The sequence below is a fragment of the Mandrillus leucophaeus genome, unplaced genomic scaffold, assembly GCF_000951045.1.
Source record: "Mandrillus leucophaeus isolate KB7577 unplaced genomic scaffold, Mleu.le_1.0 Scaffold192, whole genome shotgun sequence".
In the NCBI taxonomy this organism is placed as follows: Eukaryota; Metazoa; Chordata; class Mammalia; order Primates; family Cercopithecidae; genus Mandrillus; species Mandrillus leucophaeus.
In genome coordinates this window covers 2,397,274-2,408,117 of record NW_012101943.1, presented here as the reverse complement: position 1 = coordinate 2,408,117, position 10,844 = coordinate 2,397,274, and the positions used below count along the sequence as shown (strand labels likewise).

The 10,844-nt window shown below is 42.9% G+C and overlaps 1 protein-coding gene across 1 annotated transcript; it reads left to right on the top strand.

Moving 5' to 3' along the window:
* The first annotated feature begins 1,029 nt into the window (after positions 1-1,029).
* On the top strand, positions 1,030-6,980 carry GPHB5 (glycoprotein hormone beta 5). Its single transcript, XM_011978280.1, has 3 exons — positions 1,030-1,079; positions 2,048-2,252; positions 6,675-6,980. Exons 2-3 carry the CDS (start codon positions 2,049-2,051, stop codon positions 6,861-6,863), a joined length of 393 nt encoding a protein of 130 aa, XP_011833670.1. The 5' UTR covers positions 1,030-1,079; position 2,048; the 3' UTR covers positions 6,864-6,980.
* The last annotated feature ends 3,864 nt before the right edge of the window (positions 6,981-10,844 follow it).

Sequence of the window (10,844 nt, the reverse complement as noted above, 5' to 3'; positions counted from 1 at the left end):
TATGTCATTATTTACTATGATATTGAAACTCCTAAGGACAAAGATGATGTCTGCTTCATTTACTTTTTAGAGCATCCAGAAAAATGCCATGAACAAGTACATTTTTAATCCACTCATACGCTGTTATTGTAGATTGAAATATAAACTGTATCCCATTCTCCAAAAAGTATTTTGTTCTTATTTTAATCATTTAAGACCAAAAATCTGATGAAACATCTCTATCAGAGCAGCACTGAATGTCCTTACAGTCAGAACAAATGCATGCCTGTTGGTTTATTTTAATTTTAAAACGTTAATATTGACTGACTCTCTATTACAAAAGTCTGCCCAATGTAGAACGTGTGAAAAATGCTGAAAACCATGTAAAAGAACTGAAAAGTTTTCTTTAATTCCCATGCTGGAAGATAATCACTTGGAACATCCTGGTATTTTTTCCTAAATGATTCATTTTAAGGTGATATTGATATCATCTAATTCTTAGCTAATTTTAAGACTTTCAACATGTTTCTTCTCACTGTGATTTCCATCTTTTCAGGTAGTGATCCTGCATTCTTTCCAGCAAGAATTATTGTTTTGTTATTTTTCAGTGTATTGAAACATGTTGTCAGTTAAAGGAAAGGGTTTGCCATGAGCTGCTAGTCACTTACCCGTTTCAAAGGAAACTTGTGGTTACCATGAAGGAAAATTTAATCCATCTGCCACAATGCATTTGTTCTCTTGAGAACCAGGTGGAACTACCGCTGACTATTTCCTTAGGATTATGCCACCCACCAAGGTAACTTTCTGTTTCAGCAGGTGATGTGGAGAAACAAAACAACACCCTTTAAGTTAATCAGTTTTGGAAAATAGAGACTGGCTTTCTATTCCATGGCTTTGATGTGTTTAGTAGTTCCTGTAAGGATCTGCCTCTCTTTTGTTTTGATTGACAAGACCTTTTCTATATATTTGAGCAATCAAGCAGCCCAGTAACAGAAGGTAGAGACAGTTACCCAGAGCAAACTTCTACCATTCATTGTGACTCCCTGAAATCTTAGTGCAAGTTTCAGCTCTAAAAGAAGCGTTGGCTCCTGCAAGATTAGGTAAGTGCTTCTCCATATTTGTAACCTCATTCCAGAGGAGGGGAAGCCCAGAGAACTTGCTACAGCAAGGTCAGAAGTAGGAACTGTGAAAATAATGAATTCAGTGGGGGGTAAGGGTCCATGAATGCCATATCCTTTATACTTCAAAATCCAGGTGAGTTCTGTCTAGTGGGCCAAGCATGAAGGGGGTTGATTCTGGCTCCTGAAAGAGCACAGGGAATGACCAAGACCCAGAGAGGATGGACTTGACAGTGGATTGAGGTTACGTTTTAAATAACTCCTATGCTTTCCATCATTTGGATTTAAATTGAATGTTAAGTAGGTGCTGTTGCAGTGGAAGTCTAGAGCAGAAGCAATTTACAGTGAGTAGGACACATTTATGAATGGCCACCAACTCAGATGATAGGTTTCATGATATTTTCTGCGTATCCATGTTTAGTGGTGAGTTGGTTTAGTAGCGATGCATATAGGGAATACTGTTATTAATATTTACCTCCCAAATCATTCCCCATCATGACACTGAAAATATAGTTTTGAGCAAAGTATGTAACATGGCACCCAAATACCCTGGACCTGAATAAAAATAATTGATATGTATTCATGTATTCTGTTGGATTATGGATTAGTTTTGGTGTTACTCATATTTTATGTTTATTTTGGAAAGACCACTGGGACAAACTTCTTCAGCACACAAGTCAACTGCAGCAGTTAAGTTACAATAAGGAAAAGCCTGAGAATGCACTTGGAGGGTGGGCATCTAGAAAGGGCCATGGAATCCACACTGGCACCAGTTACAGGAATCGCTGGACGCCTGTGTTGGAGTTTGTGGGCATTTACAATTTCTGGGCTCATTTTCCCTGAAATGCTAGAAGCAAGGTCCCTTTGATAGCGACCAATGCATGGTTGACTGTGCCATTGAGGGCAGCCAGATCTGTTAAACTCTGTCCTTTCCCTCTCCGGAAGAGCAGCATGAAGCTGGCATTCCTCTTCCTTGGCCCCATGGCCCTCCTCCTTCTGGTTGGCTGTGGCTGTGTCCTTGGCACCTCCAGTGGGAACCTGCGCACCTTTGTGGGCTGTGCCGTGAGGGAGTTTACTTTCCTGGCCAAGAAGCCAGGCTGCAGGGGCCTTCGGATCACCACGGATGCCTGCTGGGGTCGCTGTGAGACCTGGGAGGTGAGTTGCTAAGATGTGCAGATGACAGTATCTTCTGGGCCAGCAGCTTGGGTCTGATTCTCAAGAGTTCACTTTTTAAATGATTTGAGGTGGAGCTGGGACATCTGCCCTTTCCTGTGGATTTAAAAAACCAAAACAAAACTGTGATTGGCATCTTCCAAAAGTGATTTGAAAAGCATGATGTTGCCCCTCTAACAAAGCATTGAGAAGATTAAGAATTTGGTTTACATTGTGTCTGTGTATCTAGGAATCATCTCTGGGAGGTCACGATGTACTGTTCTACCCATTTTACAGATGACATGGAGGGATTCAAGGGAGAGTGGCTGCAAAGTCACAGAGAGTGTCAGTGTAAAGCTGGAAATCAATTTGTGGTTCAAGCTTGTGACCCAAACTCCTCCCTGTGTTCCTTCATTTTGGGTAAATTAGCCAGTTTCCAAGAAAGAGGACCTGAGCTGAAGGGTGAGAGTTAGTCCCAGACCCCTTCACTGCCTCTTCTGCAGCCCTGTTCCTCTTGAAGTCCCTGGGAGCCCTCTGGGGTTATCACTGATGGATCCATTAAGTTCCTTCATATTCAATGATACCTGGCCTTTTTAGAGACATTTAATTTAAAGTGGGGATAACACTCTCAAAGTTAAAAATCCTGTTGGGCTAAGAGGAGCTGTCTGAGTGGTGAAGAGGAAGAGAGCTATTCAGCACCCCAGCAGATCACACTACGTAGTAACTGTGGGCTCTTCCCCCTGAGGCCCACCCACTTGGTAACTGATGAGTTGCTAGCTCTGATCTTGTCATGCCCTGACCCCAAAACCTTGAATGTCCACACACTACTACAGATTCAATTACCAAATTTCAAAGTCCTCAGCAATATGGCGTCTGCCTGCTTTCCTGAAGACAACACATTTTCTTACTCTGGCCTTGGTAAGTGACTTTCAAAGGTTTTATCAAATAGCCCTCATGGATCTCATTTTGGTCCTTTCCTGATATCCCTTCTCCTTCTCATCTGTCATTATCATATTTATTCCTGATGCCCATCTGCAGTGCCAGCTCCCTTTCTGGGGCTTTTTTGACTTGCAGGTAAGCCCTTGACTATGCTCTACTTTTTGTCTTACTTCTTCCCCCACCACACACGTTAAATTTTTTGAGGACAGGGGTTCATTCTTATAACTTTCACAGCTTTTGTCAAGGTGTTGTGTATGAATAAGGTATTCAATACGCATTTGTCGGTTGACTGGGATGGACCTGTCCCTGGAGCTGTAGATCCTCCAGCCTAATGGAAGGCCACTTAGAAGCGAACCTGCATTGTGAGTGGACACTGCCATTGGGAACAATAGCCTTCTCTTCAGGGACCCAGAGGGTGGCCTGCTCTTGCTTAGGTACAATTACGGCCCTATGAATGGAATTGGGTCATAGTGATGAAATCTCCAAATTGGATGAAACGACTCCATCAAAGTAGTTTTCTTTTTGCCTCATTCAGGGGCTTAGCCAAATGAAAATCGGGTTTTGCTAAGTAGACTTTGCCTGTCAATTGGTGGCAAATTCACTTGGGGCACTTGGCGCTGCCTCCTGTTCAGGGACTGGCCTGGCAGGGCCTCTCCCTGTTTGCATTTAGTGTCTGGGCTATTTGAAGCCCTCTCTGTGCCAAATCCTCAAACTCCTGCTTCCCCTCAATTCAGCCCATCTTCTTTTCTTTTTAAAAACTGATGAATGGCTTTAATCGGATCGTGGTCACCCATAGGAGGTCAGGAACTGTGCTCTCACTGGAAAAATGGAAGCACCAAAACCATTAAAGAACAAGATTGTCTCTGATCTTAGCCAGCTTTCATTCATGTCTTGACTGTGTTATGAAAAGGGAGGTAACCTATAGAAAATAAATAAAAGAATGAGGTTCATTTTCGCAGCAATCTGAAAGTTTCTGAGATATAAAGCCCTTGATTTTTTGCGGGGTGGGAACTTAACTGAAAGCATGTCTGAAAATAAGGGGCTCATGACAATAGACTGGCTGGATTTACATTTGAAGGTGGAGCTGTTGTTGAAAATAGCTATTCCTCATAATCTGCGTATAGCGTTGCCAGATTTAGCAAACAAACAGACAAACAAAATAAAACAAAACAACCAATCCCCTCCCCAGAAAAACCCAAACTGAAATGAAACCAGAAAACCAGGAAGCCCAGGTAAATTTGAATTTCAGATAAGCAACAAATAAATTTTTAGCATAAGTCTGTCTGTCTCATATAGTATTTGGGACAGACTTATACTAAAATATTATGTATCTGAAATTTAATTTTTTTTTTTTTTTTTGAGACAGAGTCTCACTCTGTCACCTAGGCTGGAGTGTAGTGGCACAATCTCGGCTCACTGCAAGCTCCGCCTCCCGGGTTCTGGCCATTCTCCTGCCTCAGCCTCCCGAGTAGCTGGGATTACAGGCACCCGTCACCACGCCTGGCTAATTTTTTTTTTTTTTTTTTTTTAGTAGAGACGGGGTTTCACCGTGTTAGGATTGAAATTTAAATTTTTTGAGGTGTCTGGTCTGCCTAGGTTCCCAGAGTACCAATGGTAAGAAGACATAAAGCAAATATGGATGGTAGGAGAAAACAGTTGAGGACAAATTCAGCTTCTCTGGTCCTTGTCAAAGGCAAGGCTGGCTGGGCACGGTGGTTCATGCCTGTAATCCCAGCACTTTGGGAGGCAAAGGTGGGCGGATGGCGAGGTCAGGAGATAGAGACCAGCCTGGCCAATATGGTGAAACCCCGTCTCTACTAAAAATACAAAAATTAGCCGGACATGGTGGCACGTGCCTGTAGTCCCAGCAACTCGGGAGGCTGAGGCAGAAGAATTGCTTGAACCCGGGAGGTGGAGGTTACAGTGAGCTGAGATCACGCCACTGTACTACTACTCCAGCCTGGGTAACAGAGCGAGACTCCATCTCAAAAAAAAAAAAAAAAAAAAAAGGCAAGTTTGCTATTTTCATGACGTTCATGCAAGAACTTCATCTTGAGTTACATATTCTTTTTTGCCTAGAACAAAGAAGAACAAAAAAGCAAAGGTACTGTCGTTTGAAAGCTTGTTATTATTTTCATTATTACTTCCTTATAATAATTGCACTAATAAGAACAATGGATTACATTTATTGAACACTTACTTTGTGCTAGACATTGTGAATTGCGTATATCATCTTACTTTATCTCTCAAACAGTGGTGGAAGGTAGACATTTTGCTTTACAGAGGAGGAAACTGAGTCTTCAGAAAGTTCAGTGAATTTTCCGAGGTCTCCAGCAAGTGGCAGAACAGGGACTCAAGCTCCATAGTTCTGACTGCAGGGCTCGAGATGTTAACTCCAGCGAGGTGCTGATATTTTTTCTGATCTATGTGTTCTGTTTATCAAAATTATCTTTGAAATTAAGATTCATAAAAGCTGAAGAAAGGAAATGAATCTTTTGATGATCAGAACAGTGCACAGAGTACTCAGGAACCTGTCTTGTAATGTTTTCTTTCATTGATACAATGACAAATAGTTACTGAAACCCTCCCGGGGTCTGTTTTAGGTACGGGAGGCACAGCGGGCAAAAATCTCTGTCCTAAAAGAGCTTACTTTCTCGAGTGGGAGGAATAGCACGCAAATGAAAGAAAGGTAGACTATGTCAGGTGGTATTGATCAGTGCTATGGTGAAAAATAAAGCAGGATGGGGGATGGGAAGTTTCTGGGCATGGAGATGGAATGTTGCAATTTTAAATAGGATGGTTGGGAAATGCTTCCCTGAGTGGGTGACATTCTAACAAAAACCAAAGGTTGGTAAAGGAGTGAATCATACGGGAGAAGAATGTTCCAGGCAGGAGGAACAGTAAGTGCAAAGGCCGTGAGCTGGGACTGTTCCTGCTGGGTGGCAGGAACAATAAGGAGACCGCTGTGAGCCTAGTGAGGAAGTCAGTGGGGTGGGAATGGTTGTAGGCATTTCAGAAGGTGGAGGTGTAGAGGAGGTGATGTAGGTCTTGAAGGTGATCATAAGGTCTTTGATTTTTGCTCTGAGTGAGATGGGAAATACTGGGGCTTTGGGCAGGGGAGTAATATGATCTGACTTATGTTTAAACAGGATCAGTCAGGGCTGCTGTGTTGCAAATAGATTGTAAGGAGTAAAAATGGAAGAGGGGAGACCAGTTAGAAGGTGTTTGCAATGACCAAGATGATTCATTTGCTGACTACGCATGGAGCACTTGCTGTGTGCCATGGTCTCTCCTGGGAGCTTAGGATATAGTCTTGAATGAAATCAGCTTCTTGCTTTCAGGAGTTTGTTTTCTACTGGGAGATGATAGAGCAACAAGTAAATCAATGAATAACAAGTTAATTTCTGATAGTGATAAATGATACTAAAAAACTGAAACCAGATCATATGTTCTAATGAATTCCCTGCTTTCTATCTGTGGGGACAGAAACCCATTCTGGAACCCCCCTATATTGAAGCCCATCATCGAGTCTGTACCTACAACGAGACCAAACAGGTGACCGTCAAGCTGCCCAACTGTGCCCCGGGAGTCGACCCCTTCTACACCTATCCCGTGGCCGTCCGCTGTGACTGCGGAACCTGCTCCACTGCCACCACGGAGTGTGAGACCATCTGAGGCCCGCATGGTCTGCAGAGCGCAGCTAGCGGCCTCAGCCTCACAGACCCACCTGTGTGAGCAGCACATGCAGTTATACTTCCTGGATGCAAGACTGTTTAATGTCGACTATACCCATGGAGGAGGTTACCTGTTGACCCTGAGGTCCAGCTCAGGCAAAAGGCCCAAATGCAGCCTACTGATGCTAAAAATTCGAAACAATATTCATGCCTTCACCAAAATAATTTCTCCACTTCACACACCTGCAAATTAATTTTTCTTTGCCTTGAGTCTTGGAACATAATTTGTGTATCACAATCCTCCCCCAATTTGGACTTATAATATGCTAATGATTTAAACACATTGGATGTAATTAGAAAATGGGGCTGGAAAGTCTTTAAATTCTCATGTTCTATTTAACCACTGATCTCCAACCGGATTTATGATTAAAGGGCTAGAAATGAACAAAACCCATGTACTAGTCTTCCTCACCCCCGAGGAATTCCAACTGCAAGCTTCTTTAGGGAAAATGCTCCCTTCCCCTTTTAACTGAGCAATTATCTACACAAGAAATAAGACTGTTCAGATATACAAAGAGAGCAGCTTCAATGAAGAGATGTTTGGATTTGGATAATTATTTTCCCTAGCAAAATTCCCTAAACTCCCTTAAGAGCCTTAATAAAGAGGCTATGGTGGGATTGAAAGAAAAAAAATACCCAGAAATAAAATATGTAACTAATAGCTATCTCATTTAGCCTTAAAAAGTTATTAAACTCACGTTTTAGAGTATGATGTTCTCCCAAAGCTATGGCAAAATGGCCAATCACATGTATTCTTCCCGATTTATCATATTTTAAATTTAAGTTGTAACTTACTAAACTCTGAAATTTTACATGCTTTTAGGGGTAAAACTGCATCGCTGGCTCAGAGGAAAAAGTCTGTGATTTTCTAGCTCCTGCCTTCTCTGAAATCTTACAGTAGCTAATTCTGTGGCTGGAAAAAACCTCCAGAACTCTAATGTTATGCAAATGTCTTTAATTCTGGCATTTTTGGGGTTGAATTTAACCTTGTTCCTTTTTCATAATGTGCCAGGAAAACCTATATTAATGCCAATAAAGCATGTCCTCTGTCTTTTGAATTCATGACAACTTTCAAGAAAGTCTTTTTAATTTTTAGTACACTTGGAATAACAGTGAGAAGCACACCTCAAATAAACTACAAGGTTATTTTTACTGAAGCATTAATTTGGCACGTCATGTTTAGTAAGGGACACAGACAGATGACTCTGGGTAGCATGAGTCCCAGCGGTGGCACAAATGCATAGACATAGCCCTGGGAGCCAGGAGTCCTTCTTGAATAAGAATTCAATGAGTCCCCCTAAAACACAGTAAAGCAAATGTTGAGATTGACAGTCAAGTACTGGGATGCAGGGTGAACATCTGGGAACAAAAGGCAGGAGCAAAAGTCACCCAACCTTTAGCAGATGTGTTGGTAGGAAAGGAAGTCACTCTAACGTAAGAAGAAGGCAAGTACTTGGGGTCTCTGCTGGAACAGTGGGTGATGATTAGGGATGAATCCTGGGTGGTGCCACTCAAGTGTTTTCAACCCACCCCTAAAGACTTTCCTCAATTTTCTGAGGCACAAAGGGCTTGCCAGGATTTGAGAAAAGATGACCACAGCATGAATAAGGGTCCTGGCAGGAAACCAGTGATCTATTGCAGTGGGATACGGAAGAGATGATTTATAAATGTGTGAGCAGAATTAAGGAAACCAGCAAGTGGGGATGAAACAGATCTGGTTCAGCAGCAATGGACAACCCTAGGCTGAAGGAACGAGAGGAGGGAGTGATTGTCAGACCCCAGAGAAAACTGTAGAAGTGAGATCCACGACAGGAGCTGCAGCCTTTGGTAGGAGGATGCAGCCCTTCCCAAACTGAGACCTGGTAGGGAGGGAGGTGGGGGAGCAGATACCCATCCTCACTCTCCTCCCTGGTCTTCTGTTGAATGAAATGGGAATCAAGTCGGGTGTGATGGCTCATTCCTGTAATCCTAGCACTTTGGGAGGCCAAGGTGGAAGAATTACAACATGGTGAGACCCTGTCTCTTCAAAAAATAAAAATAAAAAAATTAGCTGGGTATGGTGGTGTGCACCTGTACTCCCAACTACTCGGGCGGCTGAGGTGGGAGGATCCCTTGAGACTGGGAGGTCAAGGCTGCAAATGAGCTGTGATCGTGCCACTGCACGCCAGCCTGAATGACAGAGCAAGACCCCATCTCTAAAAAAAAAAAAAGAAAAAGAAAAAGAAAAAGAAAAAAACACGTGGGAATCAAATGGGAAAGCAGAGAGTGAGAAAACCCATTGATTCAGTCCATAAATGTTGGCCTGCTAAGCACTAAGTTGAAGAAAGGTAGAGAGTGGATTTAAGGGGCCAAATGAATAAACTCCAGCTTAGCTGTCTTTTGGGAAGCTCAGCTTGAATGCAGGAGGTAGCATGCTGTAGCATCACAATTACAGTCATGGGTCACTTAACAAGGGTACATTATGAGAAATGCATCATGAGGTAATTCTGTCATTGTGAGAACATCATAGTGTAATTACACAAACCTGGACGGTATAGCCTGCTACATAGCTAAGTATAGCTTATCGCTGCTAGGCTACAAATCTGTACAGCAGATTACTATACTGAATGCTGTAGGCAACTGTAAAACAATGGTAGGTATCTGTGTATCTAAACATAGAACAAGTACAGAAAAAATATAATCTTATGGGACCACCATCATATGTGCCGTCTGCCATTGACCAAAATATTGTGCAGTTCATGACTGTACTGACTGCCTTGTAGTAAATTGATCTGGAATACACATGGGAAGGCATGCACTGGCTAATACAATAACATTTGGGAGATATTGAAGACCACGGTAATTATAAGGACTGTGGGATTAGTTGGTGGTTAAGTGCAATAAAAGCCCTCAGGCATGATATGAAAGCTGATTTGAAGAGACTGTCTTCGAATGCAGCTGAAGGACAGACTGTGCTGAAAATTAGGCCTAATATCTAATTGACAAAGCAGCTGAATTAATAAAAGGGCTGAATTTACCACTCTGGCAAGTCTCCTATACTTAAGTCAAGGTCCTAATAGGGAAGAAGTGAGACATAGAGACCTGGAATGGGAACAGTTAGGTGGATGATGGACTCGAGGTTTCCCTGCAGGGGAACCTCCTGGCTCCTGCTTGCTAGTGGAGAGCATACTCCCCTTGCCTGGAGACCATGCTGAGGAGGATGCTTTACATGATGATATGGCCCTCCTCAAATATTGCCTACACCCCTGTGTTATTCTAGGTGGTTAATTATGGTCAAGTCTCAGGATGATCTGGCTGGGGAGGGACTTGCTCTGTGGTGGGAGGAACAAGCATCTCCCCTGAAGGAGCTTCAGGATTTGACAATGTAAACCAGGAGGAATTGGTAAAGTGTGCTTAGCAATGGATCTTGGGGGCTTAGACAGGGATATGGCGGGTGGGGTGCCAGAATATAAGACTGGATAAGAAGATTTCATCCATATGCAGGCATTATCAGAATATAATGTAAGCAAAAGGATACCTGGATCTGGTCCCAGTGTGCTGTTGGGCTGTGTCCTTCAAGAGTGGGAAAAATGGTGGCTTGCATTAATGAAAAGTAGATGCCAGAACTGTCCTGGCAGAGTACTGAGGAACAAAAGGCACTGAGAGGTGGGCCTGCCAGAATGGATTTATTACATAAGACCAGAGAACTCGCCAGTTGGCTGTTTTCATCTGGAGGGTTTAGTGGCCATTTCTTTTACAAAGCAACAAAGAATGACTAGTGAGGGGGCACATCTCAGAAAAGCTCGTTCATCACTGTCCTTTCTAGGCTGAGGTTGATGCCTGGGGAAGCTGCTGTGGAACTGGGCTTCCTGGTGTCAGCGTAGGTGATAGGGATCTAGGACAACAGGGACCAGGTGGCGACATACAGCTGTAAGAGACAAGG